At 39.4% G+C, this 18992-nt stretch overlaps 2 protein-coding genes across 3 annotated transcripts in view; both read right to left on the bottom strand.

Annotated features, from left to right (window-relative positions):
* The window catches only part of LOC109844324 (plastidic glucose transporter 4), a 12119-nt gene extending 9925 nt beyond the window's left edge, over positions 1–2194 (bottom strand). The window contains exons 1-2 of one of the 2 annotated variants that reach the window (XM_020413310.1): positions 1977–2194; positions 1231–1521 (exon numbers count right to left, since the gene is read on the bottom strand). In XM_020413310.1, coding sequence (XP_020268899.1) covers positions 1231–1501 — 271 coding nt within the window. In that variant the 5' untranslated portion in view covers positions 1502–1521; positions 1977–2194. The remainder of the gene's footprint in view (positions 1–1230; positions 1522–1976) is intronic. The other variant, XM_020413311.1, reaches the window with a different exon arrangement.
* On the bottom strand, positions 7396–13471 carry LOC109844296. The gene is made up of 5 exons (XM_020413281.1): positions 13212–13471; positions 13074–13123; positions 11308–12990; positions 8729–8858; positions 7396–8334 (listed from the first exon to the last, which is right to left on the bottom strand). Exons 1-5 carry the CDS (start codon positions 13330–13332, stop codon positions 7724–7726), a joined length of 2595 nt encoding a protein of 864 aa, XP_020268870.1. The 5' UTR covers positions 13333–13471; the 3' UTR covers positions 7396–7723.

Here is an 18992-nt window from a genome sequence, read left to right as displayed (position 1 = left end):
AACAATGTGTATCAGTAAGTAAAATATATGATACCCCAGCACTGCAATATGTAATCAAGAGCATCAGATTCCTGAGTGCCCAACATGTGACTCTTCAACATTGACATAAGAACCTTCCAGAAACCCAATGTGGAGGCAAAATCATACTCATTATAGCTGCTTGCAAGTATGTATTGAATTGTTAATCAACTTAACGACTTGGTCTCTGGTTCAGAGGCAAATTTGGAACATCTAAACTTGAGATGGTTCATACTAAAGCATCAGAATTGCAACGAAACTATGGTATCCTCATAGTCACTATGAAGAAAGCTGTAATAAGAAACTAGGAGTGCCTGAAGAGTGTCAACAGCCCAAGCATCTCAGGTGCACATGTCAAAAATCTACAGTCCGAAGTAACTGATAATTCTGCAGGATAAGAGGATGAATGATGTAGTGATGTACCCATAATGAAAATAGTATATGCAAAATAATGACAATAACACTAGTATAAGAGGTGAAGTATGATATCAAACTCTTAACATGTGAGCGATAATTATTATTAAGTTACAACTTAATAATGGAATTTAAGTCTTGGTTAGTAAATTAGGGTTCACTACTTCCACGATGATGGAATCACAGGATCCTAATTTAGTTACTGCAATATAGTGCACGTGTGTTGCATGTGGAAATAATTGTCTCACGTTAATGAAAAAATTTTCGTAGTATGAAATTGCAAAGTCAATTGGAATATGAATCACATTCTTTGACATAATCTTAATGGCTAAATACAGAACCAACCCCGCCCCCCCCAAACACACACACACACACACACACACACACACATATATATACCTCCCTCAAATTTTCCTTATTCCAGTAAAAAAACCCTGAACGTTAGTAGTTATTGTACAAAACCCCTGTAAACCTTTTTATTCCACTAGATTCACATGAAAATTTCTCATTTAATCTCACAGATTAGCGTCATCGATTCTAATATCTCATGTGGCAAATATGTGCCAAGAAGAAGTTAAAAAATAATCCCTTAGTCTCAAAAAGTTACGTATTTTTCCTTTTAAATAAAAGGTATATTTTGAGACTAAGAAGGAACTTTCGTATTCCCACGTCGCAATAGAATGATAAAGGATCATAATAGTTTCATGCCTCGATAGACCTCAAAAGGTGATGGATGATACAACTAAACATGCACGGTGGCAAATATTCATAAAACTTAAACAACAGAAGGGAACAGACCAGCAGAAGCTTGCGCCTGGAAATACCGAGCCTTTCCCTTTGACCTGAAGACAGTCTCCACCCCATTCCTCACCCGAGCAATCCCAACTCCCATGTCGACCAATCTTAAACACGATCCTCCGCAACCAAATCCAGCGTCTGGCATCAAAAGATCATTTCTCCGGAAACCAGCTTTCTTGAGTTGACCAAGACTCGCTGATACTCTCGCTCTGCTCCTCAGATCAGGGGCAGCTATGTTTCCTTTAGCAGCAGCGACTGAAGCAGCTTGCATTTTTTATCCCACTCAATTTCCTGGAATTTCCATTGGAGTGCAATAAAATATCATTTCCAACCTCAATCGAAGCGAAAATAGTTGGAATTTCCAAAGAGAATGAAGTCCGAATCTATACATTTTAGAACCAAAACAGTAGAAAATGACTGGAACATTCGACCTAAAGATTAACCGATTCAAAGTTTCTAATAAAGTTGAACAAAGCTATTTTAAACCCCGACTAAAGCGAAAAGATGAGTGATCCTGTAGAATACGAAGTCCAAATAATAAAAAAAGGGACCTTTATCCGGCTAAATAAACGAACTGGTTAAAAAATTCAAACGTCACATTTTCGAATCTTAATCTAGATCTCGACTTTCGATATCAAAAAAATTTCAAAACCGCTCCAAAATTCCAAACTTCAACCGAAGAAAAAAAAGAATCAAAAATTAGAGATTGTAATGATCGATCGAGGCAGAGTTCGATCGAAAGAGACCTCGTAATTCGCTAAGTCTCGGCTGTTTCTTTGCTCTGAAGCGATCCTTCTCATCAAAGAGAGAGAGAGTATAAATAGCGATCGCTTCGTTCTCTCCGACGATTTCTAGAGAGAGAAAGAGATCGTTTTAGAGAGAGAGAGAGTTTACAGCGGAGAGGCCCAGGTCCCGGCTTCGAGTCCACACCGTGCGTTTCTGTCGTCACCTCGGAGGCGACTACGAAAGGATAGAGTTAACAGCAAATGGATACGTGGCGCTTTTTTAGACGTCTTTATGGGGCTTGGCGTTTGAAGCGTATACTGGATTCTGTGGATATTGCCGGCGGATCTCAATTTGATTTTCGGGTTTTTAAGATTGTAGTCCCTCACGTCGTTAATAATTTCATATTTTGGTCTATCACGTCTATAAAATTGCTCGTAAGTCCCTTAAATCCTGAGGGGTATTGCAATTTGTTCCCTCACTGACTAGTTTACGATTTTAGGGGTTGTTTGGTTGACAAGCAATGTATTTATGGAGATTTTTAAAAGGATAGAAATGAAGTTGCTAATATAAATAGAGTAACCAGATTTTTATTTAATGATATATTTATTGTCGTTTGACTTGGTAATTGGAGACGGTAAATAAACTTGTCATTTGTAGCTGGAAAAAATCTTGCAATCATGTTATGGCCAATTTGGTGGGAAGAAAAAAATGCAACCTTCAAAAAAGAGAATTAAAAAAATAATTCAACCTCATCAAAAAATATTTTTAAATCCAAACAAAAAACCCTCTAACCAGCCCCTGTTAGATAAAATGTCCAAGAAACTATCCTTGTGGAGAAGTAAGCTACTCCCCATTGGATGTAGATTGACCCTAATCAACTCTGCCTTAACTTATCTTTCCCTTATACTATCCGTCGTTGTTTAAACTTTGCTCATGGCTTATTAAGGCAAAAGACAGGATTAAAAGGAACATCTTATGGGGGTGGCAAATGCTCTAACTCTCCATGTAAGCCTCTGGTCAAATGGAGTTTGATTTGTAAACCTAAAAAGAAGGGGGTTTGGGTATTATCAACCTCTATGATTTCAATCTTGCTTCATTTCCAAATGGATGTGGAAGGTAATTCAAAATGAGTCATTTCTAGGCAACATCCTCACTTCTTCGTATTCTTCCCACTTCCCAAACCCTAGTTGCACGCCACCAAGCCAATCAGCCTCTAAATTCTGGCGGGATATATTTTGTAGCGGTCAAGCTTTTAGGGGTCTAGTCCAATGAAAATTAGGCAAAGGGTCATGTATGAGATTCTGGGAGGATAAATGGATAGGTCCCAATACCCACGCATCTCTGCTCCCCTAGGCCTGCAAGCTTTACCTCTCGGGCAATGTCAGTGTTAGATCTCAAGGGATTCTCCACAACAATCATTGGAGATAGCAACTATTGATTAGAAGGCCAATCACCAACATTGAAAAATCTAAGGTTTATGCTCTTAGATATTATCTCTCTAATCTTACTTCACAACCTACCAATGTCAATGATGTGGCATGGTGGTCATACCATCCTTCTGGTTCCTTCATTGCCCAATCTATATATACCTTCATCAATAGCTCAGGAATTTCATTCAAATGATATAATTTTATTTGGAACTCTATTATCCCACTTAAAGTGAGTTTTTCTCTGGATCCTAAAGAAGAGAAAACTTAACACTAAGGAGATTCTAAGATAAAAAGGTTGGACTGGAGACACTATTTGCTCCTTTTGCAATGAAACCCCTAAAAGTGATGAACACATGTTCTTTAATTTCTCCTATGTGAAACTGGTCTGGGCCTTCTTCTTGTCATTTCTTAAGATCTCTTATCTACCACCTGAGTTTAGCGACATTATGGAATCGAATGGTTTTTTCTGGTGGATAAATAAGATAGATTCCTATGGCCTATTCTTTTTCCATCTCATGTTGGTGCTTATGAAGAGCAATGAACAATCTTATTTTCAAAGAGCTCTCCCCGTCCTTCGGTATCTAATATCACTCATTTCATAATGTTATGGACCAGTAACCTTGCATCTAAGAGAGTTGCCACAGTTCAGAAACTAGTGGCCGAGAGGGATTAGTCCAGCTGCTACTGCAAGATGACTCTTCATCCCACAACATGGCTCGAGTGGACGATAAATTCTGAGGAGTCAACATGATGATCAAACTCTCTTTTGTAATTACTTGACTACATATACTATTTTAACTTTTATGTTGGCTTTGATGTAAGTATGAGCTCTGTTATAGTTCTAAACAATGTATTCTCTCCCTCCTACCCTTTTTCTAGAACTGTTTAGTCTAAGTTCTTTTCTTCAAATTTCTCTTTACTATGTAATAGTAGCGGCTATGGTCCTCTACCTATTCTTGGAAAAGAATTATTTGTTCTCATTAGTACTCAGACTATTCACTTCTAGGTTAAGATAGGTTTTTAGTGATTTATGATATATGAACAGAGTATCTCATCCTATTTCTTATTGTAAAAAAAAGTTTCCTTATAAGTTAAAATTTATAGGTTTTGGCTAATTGTTTTTCAACCAAACATTAAAGGCACATCTAAATATACATTTGCTACAATATAATTGTAGATATCCAAACATCAATTTTGATTTGACTGTCTGCAACAAATTATGCATGCAACATTTGTTATGCAACATTTGCTGCAAATTATTTTTGCAGCAAACCAAATAGCCCCTATTTTCACAAGTTTTCCTACCAAATTTATATTTTTGATATTTTGTTTTACAATAAGGTTGTTGTAGATGGTAATTAGGTTTATATTTTGTAAAAAAAAAAACTTACTACATTTACCTTAGCCAAATTGGCAACAACAAATGTTGCAAGTTCATGCATCAACTACAAAATAAAATATAAGTTATTGACACATCATCAATTATTGGATTTTGACTAGGGCTATTTGGTTCGTTTCCTAGATATAGGGAAATGCATTTCCATGTACAAAAACACAAGTTTTGAGTTTTTTAAACTTTTTCAAGAAATAGATTGTTTTGCTTTGGTTCGCACAAAAAATGGTGGGAAACCAATGTATTTATTTTTCTTGTGTTTGGTTCGCATGGAAAAAAATAGAAATTTTTTGTTTATATGGCAAAAAGCTGACGTGGCTGCAGTTTTCGTCGATTTCACGAGGTTGAGGAAGGAATTGGGGGAGAGAAAAAATCTGATGTGGCGGCGATTTTCACCGAGTTTCCCTTCTTCAACCCTAGCGAACCAAAGATGGGAAAAAAACTAACGGAAAGCTTATATCCTACGTGGCCACGAAAAATCTGATGTGGAGGCGGTGTAAAACTTTTCCACCGAGTTAAAAAATGAACCAAACAGCCCCTAAACACCGTCAACCTTTTTACATTTGAAGAGAAACAAACTTGTGATTTGCAATGAAAATATATTTCCTACAACCAAAAAATATAAATCTAACAGGTTTTTTGAGTAACCAAATATTACATTTGTATATGAAAATACATTTACCACAATAAAAAGTGAAAACATTCAAACAAAGACTTTGAGGTTAATTTTCTATAACATATGATGCATGCAACATTTCCTGTATGCAATATTCGTTGCAACTATGGTTGCAGTGTACCAAATAGCCCCTTAACCACTCTCAAAATCAAAGCATCTAAGTTAGGGATATTTTGATTTATTGAGGGACCCAATTGCGTGACCCTTCTGGATATGAAAGACTTATGAGCAATTACAGAGATTCGAGAGACATATAAAATATTAAAGATTTGAGAGACTAATATATTAAAAATCTTTGGTTTTCACTTTTCACCTAAAGAGTTCATCCTCACGTCCGGTGCCCGTGTTTAGGAAGGAATAATGTAACGAAGAATAAATTACTTTCAGGGATTATCCATTTTCGTGAGAATAAATGCGGTTGACTTAAACAGGACCTAAACGGAAATGGATATCCTCGTAATTATCCATAAAGATATGGATATATACATAGTATACATAAGCTTATCCGTAGGAAGCTTCTCTTGTACGTGTGCCTATCCTATCGGCATCCCCACAACTTTGAGATTGGGATCCTCTACTAATGAATGAAAAATTCTCCAATGACTCAAAATATGGGACCAATAGGGGGGACAAGTGAAGTGTCCCCTTCCTATTGGATAATGAGTTGGTCATCATTAATGATGACCAACTCATTATCCAATATAAGGGAGACACCTTACTTGTCTCTCCTATTGGTCCCATATTTTGAGTCCCTGTAGCAAAGCTCATAAAATCTCCTAATATCTCCTAATTATAAGGAGATCCTGGCCTTTCATTTTCATCATGACCTTTCGTTTTCCCACCTTTCCTTGTGGGCCCCCTCCCAACTTTTCACAATTCCCATTAGAAAATATTAGTATTAGTAGAGGATCTCAATCCCACAACAGTTTGTGGGGGTTCTGTCAGTGCCATCCAATAGAAGCAAGAAAATACCGAAAATGACCTCCTACTGATAGGATCAACTCTTACATGACTCTTTTAAACTAGAAATGATAGGGGCACACCCCAAGTCACACCTCTAACCACACATCCCCCTCTCATTCGCTACAGTACTCCGGGCCCCACATGAGTTTTTAAAATTTAAAAACTCATGTGGGGCCCGGAGTACTGTAGCAAATGAGAGGGGAGGTGTGGTTGGAGGTGTGGTTTGGGGTGTGCCCCTAACACCACTCCTTTTAAACAGCACCGAGAACTTCAACCTATTTAGCCTTATAGTCATTATTTTTAATGTATCTCTGGTGATCTAGGCCAGAAATTTTCTTGGTTTACGCTTAATTAATTTTTTTGGCTGTGTTTAAGGCGGATAACCACCAATGAGAACTCAATAGACTGAAAACGTAACTATAAATATTAATGGATTAAATCATTTAAGTTAAGAGATTCTTAGAAATATCGTGTAAACATTAGGTATTGATATGATTTTGAGCTCAATTTGCAAAATTGCACCAAAGGATGCAACGTCGAGGGAACATTATAGAAACAGACAAATAAAAAAAACACAATAAAATCTTTATCCCGAGTATTTGAGTAACATAAACTAAGGAAGCCCTTTTTCTCAATATTCTGCTTCTTAAAATTAACGACTGTTAACAATCTAAATATTTTTACATATGCTAATTGAATTTGGATCATCTTGACTTCTTGTTTGACAATAGAAATATTGCTTTCAAACTCTCATTTTTTTTAATAGATAGATAGATCCTCAGCAGTAATGCTTTTAGAGGAAAGGAATTACTACAAACCTACCAAGAGTTTAGTTTTTCCTCTCCCTAATTTAATATCGTCCAAAAAACGAAAAAAAACTGTTCCTTTATGTATTTAGCAAATAGTCATTTCAAATACTATGTAAGTATGTAACTCTTGCCTCTCATTCTTATATTTCTATGAGGGCTAATCATAAATGGTAACAACCAATATTTATTGGAAAATATTTTCTAGACAGTAGTGAGGATTGATTGCACTCATGGTGGCAACTTCATCACAGCATCAACCAATCATCAACATATAGCATACAAAAACAAGTCAACTCTAACATCAAACAAGGCCAAGCAATGCTGATGATAAAATGGAAGTTAATTTGCCTTATGTGGAACATATTGAACATAAAATAATCCCTCCACCACAACAGCCCATCCACCAAATACCAAAGCGCCTGTACATACTGCCATCGCCCTTGCACAAACAAGATCTCCATCTAGATTCAAAAACAAACAACTTTACCAAACTTTTTCAGCATAAATCTACCACCATTTCGTCGATCAATTCGTGAAGTATGTCGCCCTGAATTCGTACTCCAGTCTCAAATGCTTCGATCTCACACACCGTCCAATTTAAATTCGATTCTTTCATTTCCTTTTCAATAAGATCATCCAAGCCTTTTCCAGCCAAATCCATCCATCCTTTTATCTCTACTTGAATTTCTCTCATCAAGCAGTCTCGGGTCAGGTATAAAGGCAATTTCAACCAACAGGAATGGGTGAATTTTGAGTCCAAGACTTCATTCGCACACTCGTATAGAAATTCACGGAGTTGGTTTCCTTCCTTTGGCTTGAAATCTAGAGAGAGAACATCTATAATGCTTTCTAGAGTATCGAGAAGAAATGAATCGAGAGAATACTTTGTCGAACCGTAGATGCTCTCAAATAGCAGTTCAGTATCTAAAACTGTTTCGCTGGCAGTGCTTAACTCAGTTTCGAGAATTTCAGCTTCGTGCTTGATTGGAGTTTTGTTGAGGGACTGACTGATATTTGAGGAGGACGCTGAATCTAAAAGATCGGAGTCCATATCCAATGACTTTGTATTGTTAAATGTTTCTGGCAAACCAAAATGTGTTTTGTTTCCTGGGGGCAAAATTAAAGCAGTGACATGTTAAACACAAAAAAGAAAACATATTCAACTGAAAAAACAAATTTAGCCAAGGAAATGAAACTTCACTAGAGGGCCAAATTCCTTTTTTTCCCCGTCTCTTTTTTAATTTGGTTTGCATAAAAACTACAGCATGTCTTAAACAAGTTCAGCCAAATTAATTCTAAAAGGTAATATGTGCAGAAAATTAGTCCGAGAGAAAGATGTGACTAAGGAACAAAAAAATATAATAATAATAAAAAGAACAAGTTGCATCAAAAGAACAAAGCGGAAAACATTTATGATCAATAAATATTGATCATTCAATAAGAAAGAAATAAGGGGAAAATACTGGTCATGTAATGGTTTGGTCTCACTTTTCGCACGCACCTGAACTTTCATTAAAACTCCCCAGTGAGCAACTGTCGTTTGAGAAAGATGCCTCAAGAACTGATACTGGACTTGGCTGTTCACTGACACCAGCCAACTGATCTACAGTAATGTCATGTTGGGTTTCCTCCTGAAGAATATGAAGTGGAAAATTTTTCTATTAAAGGAAAATTCATAAGTGCTCCCGCGATAAGGGATGCTTATTAACTTGTAATGGCCAGTGGTTGCACTGTGCCTTCACCACAAACTGATAAATGAAAATATGTGTGCGAGAAGAATAAGATTCAAGATCACAACTCAAAAAAGGCATTATATATGCATTAGCTACAGTACCTAATCTGTTTTGATTGCACTCGCCCAAGCAACTTACTGCTAGTTATTAAACAAAAAAATTCTGCTAGTGAAACAATACATCTGCTGGTCTAACAAAGCTCATGCATCAGCTCCTCCAAACACAGCTGTGAAACAAACACTACTAAAAGAACTTTCCATCCTTCATGACAACATTATCCATGCACGATTTTCCAACTTATCAATGGTGTGAAAGCTGAAAGCGTGCGAAGTGAGAATAGTGTTTAGGTTGTGTTAGTTTTAATGGAAAAAGTGCCAAAAACATTTCTGAGGGGGAAAAAAGCCCCGACTAAGTGGGAAAGTATATGGACAGAATCAGAAATTAAGGACTTCATAACCAAGAAAGCAATTAAACATTTAAAATCATAATGAGAAAATAAAGAACAACAAACAAAAATGATATGCATGATGTGAAAATCTTTAAATCTAGCCGCATCTGAAATCAGTATATGAACAAGTGGCTTTAGTGGCGCTTAGCAGACTTTTGGTGACAATGCAATGTCAAGCTAGCTTGCTTTCAATTTAGCATCTTTATTCTTCGTACTTTCTATCCGAAAGACTTTTCTCTGGAGTTCTCACTGCAAACTTCATACTTTCATACCAAGAAGAGTAGCACTTCCAGATACAGACCATGTAGTCTCAAGAAGATCAAACATGTGACTAAATTTATCTATGTTTCCCTCAGTTCCAACATTTCCAGATACAAACCATGTAATATCAAGAAACACTAATAGGTGAAGAAAATTTATTTATGAATCTCTCAGTTCAGACTTTAAACTTCAAGAGTACTGGAACAGCTATCCATCTTATACATCTCTTTCAAAACAATTCGATAGGCAATAGATAGCTATAACGCATAGTCCTGAAAACAGGATAAAAAACAACTTTGCTAAGACACGATCAAACAACAAACCAAACAACTTGAAACAAAAAAGATGAATTTCATAGCCATTTGCTTAAAGAATTGAGGTTTTCCCCGAAAAAGTGTCGCTATAGGTTAAAAGAATGCACAAGGTTAAAAGAACAATTCTCCAGCGCATGAACAACCCACAATTTAAAGCCTATGAGTAGAATATGAATGTAAAGGTGAGATGACTTTCTAGATTCACAGTTTCATAGTCCATATAAAGTCTCTAACATAATTAGTTAAGTCAACCACTGGGATGATCCACAACGATTTACGCTGACATTACTGGCAATTCTGACTATGTCAAGTTGGCATTGTACCAGAAGTTGCAACATTACTGGAATAGCCTTCTAAAACATGCATGGAAATGTAGCCAATATCTCTTAACTGTTAGCTGGACAGAAAAAATAAGAAAACCAATAACAATAGGCCTCAAGATGATGGTGAATGGATGATGATATAATGCTACATCTGTTGATATAACAGAGTGTTGTTATATATCATTGTTTACATTGAAAAGTTGCTTACCATAAAAGTATGTGTGTCGGGCACTTACATTAGCTGGTAGTTTTCATCAGTATGACCAAATATTTTAATATCATTCAAATAAAAGACAATGTCCACTTAGTTGCAATTATATAATATACAAGGATCATAATAATGTCTAAAGTTTCTCTATTTTTCATGGTTTAGCAAGATCTCTAGAATTTGATTTGCATCAAACATTGAGACCACAAGAGGTAAGCTCAATTTGAAATGGCCAAACTGTTCCATTTTGGTCTATCTATAGATCTCAATATAAATATCAAAACTTCAAGAATCATAGACAAATTTAACCCACAGAAATGAAATAATGCATTTATGAGTACAACTAGACATCCAAAACTAACGGGGTAGTTTTGAAAAACATTTACATGGAAGAGGAGTTGAGATTTAAAATAGAGATCACATGTCATGCTAGTAATTGTGCACTTGACTAACTACCCTCTACATTTCCTATCACTGTCAATGTTTTTGTAGTTATAACGTTTCGTGAGAAAAATAACATGCAGGTTACAATATATATTTTAATTATCATTACAAGATGAATGTATATGTAACACTTCAAATAAAGACTTGAAAGATAAAATATCACTAGCTTCTTTGAACCCATCAGATACATTCTCCTATATTTATTATAAGCAAATGTTAGCAGTAGATTCTTTAAGGAGAATAATCCATAAGAAATATGCAAGCCTTTAAAAAAAACAAGATGCAACCCATAGATGTAGATTAAAGCATAAGAACAAAAAACTTAAGGCGAACAGAGGAAACAACTAACCTCAAACTCGTCATTGCTGTTAATCATTTGCTTATGTAAAAAGTCGCTTTTCATTTCATTGGCTGCATCAAAACAGATTTCGCCATTCTTATGTGATTCAGGAACTCCCATTGTAAGGGCTGAAATCAGTTCTTCAAGAATGGAAAAAGTGGATTTTCCTTGCACCAATTCCTTATCCTTGTCCAAAGAAGACAGTTCATTGATTTTCTCTTCTAAAAGACAGCTTAATTCATCTCCTCTCAAAGCCATTTCCTTCAGAACTGATGAGCTTCCTCTCTTTGCGTCTGACATCAATTTTTTGGAGCGGCAAGCATCACGCCTCAGTTCACCATGGCTTCTCCTCACTTGAGCCATTTCTTCATGAGTTGTAGACCTGGAATTTTGCCTCATCGGAGAATTAAATGTAAAAGAAACTATACTGTCGTTGTTACTCGTAGTGGAATTGTCACAATCCATCTTTGACGAGTTACTCTTTATGCGACTTCCTTTGCCGGGCTGATTACTAGTGGCTCCAGTCCCTTTTCTGCTCATTACATTACTAATAACACATTTTTCCTTGACAAAGTTCCCGTTGTAATTTTCTAAATTACTATAGGTTTGACTTCTTTTCCGAGCCAAGTTCTTTTCCAAACCATTCCTCTCCGACTCAGTTCTACAACTTCCAGATACCTTTGTTGGTGACCTCGACCGAGTATAATTGTTGAGATTCTTGTTCATGGCTACAAAATTCTTGGCCCTATTAAACTGATTTACCTTCGTCTCAGTTCGGACCGATGTATCTCTAACTAGTAACAATTGACTATGCCTCGGGTTGTTGTTTCTAAGAACAGGCTTTCCGTATTGATCTCCAACACTCGCCAAAATTTTCTTACTTCCTATTTGATTGTTAGCTCTACTCTCGACATTGAGTTTGGCTTTTGTGACTGGAGATCTATTATTTATATCTCTATTAGGAACAACCCGTGATTTCTTCATCTTACACACCTCCTCGGCCTTGAGCATAGGTTGAATGGGTACTAAACCATTTTTGCTTTGCCCACTAAGCACAACTGATGGTTTTATCTTCTTCCTCTCTTCATACCCGCTACTTAACTCCGAGCTAGAAGCCCCACACTCAGAAACCAAACTCTCTTTTAGTCCTAACGAACTCTCATTTATCTTGGAAGAACCAGCAACAAAATCATGCGATCTTTTCTGATCTCCCTCTCTATTTTCTTCCCAGGACCGAATATAAGTAATTTGCTTAGCCCCATTCCTTTTTGATTGCAACCCGGGCTCCAAAATCCTATTAGCAACATGAACAAACCGTGATGCGCTACTCCTGGAATTCAACCGTGGGCTCTTAACGGGCACCTCAAGTTTCATATGGTGTTTCTTCTTCGACCCATAAATCAAACCCTTGTGCAAAGCCTCAACCGGAAACCTCTCTAAAAACCCTCCTCTACTCTTCTGCAAATTGCTCTCAGAAACCAGACACAGCCCTTGATCAAGCCGAGAATGCCCACCACTATCACTACAAAACTTAGAGTCCAATGCTTTTCTCGGCTTCTCAGCGTCAACAACAGGCATTGACTCAAGCCCCATGAGTCTAGCGACTACCCCAGGGGCCTGCATTTGGCTTTCAAGATCTGGGTCAGGCTCAGATTCAAGCTTTGGGAATCCTCCTCTGTTCTCTTCAGCAATCTAACAATGGGTTATGAGCAACACAATTGTGAGAACAAAAATCGACCCATCTCATTTTAATCCGATAAAATTAGTGGGCTTACCAGAAATAGCTTGACGGTGGGCATCTTGTCGTCGGCGGCGAAGTTTTTTACTGAAAGAGGGTCGAAATAAAAATGGTATATAAAATTGGGTGTTGTAATAAAAAAAGTTAGAGATTGAGGGGCTTTGGTAAAATTTACCTGGAGGAAGGAGCTTCTTAGTTTTAGAGAAGAGCTTCTTCTTGGAGAAGAGCTGGAAGATGATGCCGACGCAGCCGGCATTCTGCTGCTGCGGCCGGTTCTCGGCGACGGCGAGGCTCATTTTGCAAATAACCCCCTAAACTTTCTGAGAATTAGAAGAGAGAATTATAAGAGACGGGGCTCTCCATTTCTCTACGCAAAAGATTGGAGATTTTGGGGAAAAGGATTCTGTGGGTTGAAGGGCAAGCGACCGCGTTTCTGTGATCTGCACTCTTTTTACACTTTTTACAGTCTTTTTTTGCAGAGAAGGACAGATGAATAGTCAACATGTGATGGATGGATGTCTGGTTGGCATTTTATTATTCTCTGGATGTTTTTGCATAATATAATGGGTAACTTGCTAGTAGACCCCTATTAATTAGAGTTTGTTGCATATAGCGATAGTCTAATCGGGAGAGGGTTAGAATTGTAAGAGCATCTCCAACAGCTTCCCCATCTTCTTGGTATTCTAAAATTTGGAGAATTTTGAGCTTTTTTTGGTCCAACAGATTCCCCATCTCATTCCCCAAAATAGGGATAGGAGAGAAAAAATAGAGAGCCTTCCCCAAATCTGCAGCATTCTGCAAATATTTGGGGAAGCACTTTTTCACGTTCTTCTAGACTCAACCCACAAAAAACAACTCCATCTCCTCATTATAATAATAAATAATTTGGTCAAAATGGGGATTCTTCAAAATAATAAATAATTTATTATTTATTAGTCAAAGATGTAGAATATTTTTATTATTGTAATAAATGCATGATTCTTCAAAATGGGGAAGCTGTTGGAGTTGGAGCAAAAATAATTTGGAGAATATGACATTTGATTCCCCATTTTGGAGAAATTTTTGGGGAAGTTGTTGGAGATGCTCTAAGGGACCACCTGATATTGTACGGGTTAGAGTGATATCGCTGGAGCTTATAATAAGTTTCTTATAAAAACAGCTTATAAAAGCAACTTATATAAACTGCTGAAAGTAACAGTTTGGTAATTAATATATAAAAAACTACTAAAAAAGTAGTTGTGTTTGGTAGAACTATACTTAATAATAACTGTTAAATGATATAAGGAATATATGTCATATAAACCAAAAAAACAAAAGCTATTTTAAAAAAACATTCTCGGGTTGTTTTTAAAAGCATACTCTATCAAAGTAGAAGCGGTTTTAATAAGCAAGCCAAAAAAGATTTTTACTAAATATCATTATTGACTGCTTCTAGAAAGAAAAAAACAAGCAGACGCCTGTCTTCAATTGTTGTGAGGTTTTGGGTGAAAATTATCCAAAACCTAGTACTTGATGAATTTCATAGTTTTTAAATTTTGAGGGTAGTTTAAGGCATATTGATCATTTGGGGGTATGTAGCGAAAAAGCCCATAACCTGATTGAGAGAGGGGCATTGTCGTGAGGAGATGATGCTATGAGATAACATATTTCAACTTGTATTTTTATATATCACCTTTAAGTTTCAATTTTAGTTTATAAATATATTCTTCTTTAATTTGATGGGAAAAATGTGTCCAGGCCCCAAAAGTGGGAACTTCGTGTGACTAGCCCCCCTGTACTTTGCCCCACGGTTGTTTAGGTCTGACAATAAAATTTTCATTTTCCAGATGCTGCCTCTTCCTGTGTCTTACGGCGATATACGCCGGTCTTCGCTGTAGTCCTGGACCGATACGCTCCGCTTCAATTATCACAATGATCGTTGCCATATGCTCCTCTGTCCTGTATGTGGCCATATTGCTCCGTGGTGTCGCATATCGGTGACAATGATGTCGCATATGCTCCTCTGGGTCCATAATTACAATATGTTGCATATGGCTCCTCTTCCTTATTACACTATCATCAACCTTAGTAGTCTACGAGTCTGGGTCAGAGCGGTGACGCGTATATACCCCCTGCCCGCTGTGGAAGAATACTGGTCCTCTTCTATTGGCCTCATCGTCAGCAGAAGATGCTTACATCCGTCTTCAACAAGTCTTAGGGTCAGCATGTTCGTTGACTGGTGGGGCTCTCTATTATACACTGCTTGTTTTGGGACTTGCTGATTCTCTTGAGGCGTCGCCTGGTCGCTTCGTTCCGGTAGATTTTCGATTTGCAGATGTTTCTGTGGTTGGATACTTTGACTTAAGCAGCACGTGGTCGGTATAACGCTCATCACGTGGTCTTTCCACATTTTTCAGCATTGTTCGGCTTTTAAGCCTGTTGATCGTTCAATCGATGAATTCTGGTAGAAATAAGATTGGCTCTTGGTCTGCGTTATGTAGCAATGCAGAGAAGTCGCTGAGAAATTTAGCAGAATTCTCCAAAACTGTGAGTTGCTGCTCAATGGGGAAAGAAGCATCTGATCGGCCTCGTGTCATGCGTGCAAAAGCAACGGGTGTCAATATGCTTTGCGCTATGATCTGTTGATTAGATGACAGAGGATGTTTGAATTTTAAGCTAGGAGTTAACATCTAATTCAGGATGATTCTGTTGCAGTTGAGTGTGAAACGTGGTACCGACTTAACAGTAACGGATACTTACGTAACCTATTGAAGATAGTTTTGAGTTAGTTTCTTCCTGCAGAAGTCTTGCCTCTTTGGCCTGAGGCTTGTTGCTGAAGAACTTCATCCCTTTGTTCAGCGGGGAAGTGGCATGGAACAGATGACCAAGGAGAGAGCGACCCCGGCAGATAGGCCTAATGGACAAATGTTATTGGACGCTGACTAGCCTTGAAATAAGTTGTCGCCATCCTCATAGATGCGATTCTCTCCTTCCGTAATGTCCCAATTTGTCAGTGGAGGTCTGGAGGTGTCTAAGAGGATATTTTTTTGATGCCTGGTCATCCTCGTATGTACCAAAGCTGTACCAAATAATATAGTTTAGCCATTAACATTTTAATACTAGACTAGACTAAAGGAGAAGAGAGAAGTATGGCTGCATCTAGAAGCGGTAGACATGGGTTGTAAATGTAGTACGTGTACGACATGGATATGATAGAGACTAACATGCCGTGATGATAAGAACTTAAGATGGGTGCAGATAGAGACTAACGACTCTACGAGAATAGGGAACGTAACACTCTAGCAGAATAGAATAGATCACTGTGCAGGATTAGAACCTAGACACTCTACGAGAATTAGAACTTAACATGGTGCAGAATAGGAACTAACCACTCTGACAAGGAATAGGAACTGAAGGCGGACTGTGCAGATAGAACGACACTCTCACGAGGAGTGAGGAGACTAACGACGTGTGTTAGTTCTATCTTCGGTGTAGAGTGGTTAGTTCTAATCCTGGCACAGTGGTTAGGTTCATTCGGCGGCGTGGGCGGAGATGGCTTAGCTGGTTCTGATTCTGCACGGTTAGTTCTAATCCTGTCTGTAGCGTGTGATTCTTGAATCTGCAGATTAGGAGAACTGGAGACACTCTACCAGAACGGAACTAACACTGTGCAGATTAGAGACTAACACGCTTACAGAATCAGAAGCTAACATAGAATAAGTGTAGAACTAACAATGCATAGGGTGACGAACTTAGAGATGAAACAAGATCAGTAAAATATGGAACTTAGCCACAGCAATAGGTGATCGATGGCAACCTGGGACATATGCGACCTTTTTGTTCTCTTGTCCTCCAAGAGGGCAACTCCAGATGGACCCCGGCGGGACGGTGGTAGATGTCTTCATTATAAGAAGAACGGGCCCATGCACAGAGATTGACCCTCTGAATGCGTAATCCAGTATCTGGAGTAAGGGTCTAGGGATACCTTCCCCTGCTATGGCGACTCCAGTGATCATAGAGCATTGGGTTACAAAATTTGGTAAGCAGAGCAAAATCCGTCGAGTATCCCGCTTTTTGGTAGATCAGACAGAGCCGTTCAACGTAGCCCTTCAAGAGTGTCTACGGTTGGCTGGTTTCTTGATTTTTTTAACTTCTTACCCTCTTCAGAACTATGAAAAAGCTTAGCGAAGTATTCCAAGCCATATGGTGGCGTGGTTGGTCGGTTGAGGTCGCGCGTATTGTTCCTTTAGTCCGCCGTGCGCGCGCAGGCGTTGAAGATGGGACGAGAGTAGAGTAGGTTGTGGAACCCATTGCAAACTCAAAGATCTAACATTTTTCATACCCCAACTTTGTTGAAGTCAGGTATACAAAGGTGTGGGTGATGGGCGGGAATCGGGTCGTGAATCGCGGTAAGTGAGCGACGGGAAGTGGGGCTCGGACAGCAGGCAGCCGACAACGGGGTGTCGGGGCCGAGGTCGCAGCGCGAGAGGCCCGGCAGGAGCGATGCGTAAGTGTAGTGCTGAGAAGTATGACGCCAGAGCCGCAGTATGGCAGGTCCCATGGGATGCCAGCTGACGGCGGCATCTGTCGCGCGTCGCAGAGGGCGCTTGCGAGTGTAAAATGCGGCGAGTATAGAGAGCCGGGGAGGGCCGTGGATAGGGGGCGGGTTGGCGCGTTAGTACCTTGGAGGTGGGGTTGGTCTGCTGAGCCTGTTAAGCAATTCGGTTGGTTCCTGCAAAAAATTTTGCGAATGTTTCGTACGTTCAATAGAGACATATGAAACAATATGTAGACCTAGCACTAACGGCGAACCAAAGATAGAGCGTAAACACGTGAATATTATTAGAACTAACATTGGACTCATATTAGGACTGGAACATTGGGACTTGAAAGACCTAGAATTAACGTTGGTATAAATTTAGAACTATAAATTGGACAAAGGCCTAGGAACGTAACAATATTGGGTTTAATCTGCATTGTCTCTTCGCGGGCGAGTATACATACAGCCGGTAGAAGCGTAAAATATTGGGTTAATCGTCGATTGTCGTGTTCGCAGTAGTAACGATAACAGCATTACTGTTTTTGTTGGAGGGGGGGTTCGTGTGGTCGAGGCCAGCCATTGTCGTTTCTCCTTTCTGGGTCTCGCGCGATTGTAGATGCCTCCTTTTGCATTTCGATTAGGGTTTTCGTAGCTTCCGTAGATTCCTCCGTGCGTGCCACCCGCAGATGAAGCGCCGTTTTCCTCTCGCAACTCGGCTGCGGTGCCCGGACGCTCGAGTCGGTTACTGATTGTTTCCGGTAGACCGAGCGAGCAGGTTTTGGTCCGGCGAAAGACCCTAGAAACGTTGGAAAATTCGACAGAGAATTAGGAAGATGAAGAGTTCTGTGGATGAGCCCGTGGGCGGTAGGGGAAGGAGAGAGGAGAGAGAGAAGAACGTAAAGTCGGCGCGGTGAGCGTGTTCCGGTTGGAGGGAGGTGTTGGCGGTGGATGGCGGAGGAGGGCGCGCTTTTCGTGAGGCTGAGACGGCCAGTGGGCTGTGGTGTGCGTTGAGTTTCGTCCGCTGTTGCAAGGGTGCTTTACGGTGCCGACGGCGTCGGCGTGCACGCCGCCCCGTGCGGCCCGTCCGCGCGGCGAGTGCGGCTGATGGTGTTGTGCAGTAGCAGTGGGAGCGTGGGGGGATGTGGTTCTTCGGTGGGGCGGTGGGGTGGTGTTTTTTGGTTTTGTTTTTTGTTGTTGTGTTGGTCTCGGGGTGGATCCGTCCGCCGCAGGCAGGCGCGACGCGAGGAGTTCTACCGGGGCCCCTCGCGGGTGGTGCTGGGGGGCCCGGTATTGGGCACATTAAACCGCTCGGAGTCCCATCAGAGGGCAATGATTAGTAACTTCCGCTGGTGGCTTGTTGTCTGAAAAAGAGTCAATTCGGGGCCTGCGTCGCAACGGATTACTGATGCGGTAGTTTGGGGCTAGTTGGTCCACATG

Source organism: Asparagus officinalis, chromosome 6 (assembly GCF_001876935.1).
Source record: "Asparagus officinalis chromosome 6, Aspof.V1, whole genome shotgun sequence".
Classification (NCBI taxonomy): domain Eukaryota; kingdom Viridiplantae; phylum Streptophyta; class Magnoliopsida; order Asparagales; family Asparagaceae; genus Asparagus; species Asparagus officinalis.
Note: the sequence above shows the minus strand (reverse complement) of the source record. Positions and strands in the feature narration are given on the sequence as shown.

What these genes read in the sequence shown, in the direction of transcription:
- LOC109844296 (XM_020413281.1), bottom strand. Translation starts at nt 13,332, where the DNA reads ATGAGCCTCGCCGTCGCCGAGAACCGGCCGCAGCAGCAGAATGCCGGC. An exon ending in TAAGAAGCTCCTTCCTCCAG is followed by an intron (nt 13,124 to 13,211) that starts GTAAATTTTACC and finishes ACCCTCTTTCAG; the next exon opens with TAAAAAACTTCGCCGCCGAC. An exon ending in CCACCGTCAAGCTATTTCTG is followed by an intron (nt 12,991 to 13,073) that starts GTAAGCCCACTA and finishes ACCCATTGTTAG; the next exon opens with ATTGCTGAAGAGAACAGAGG.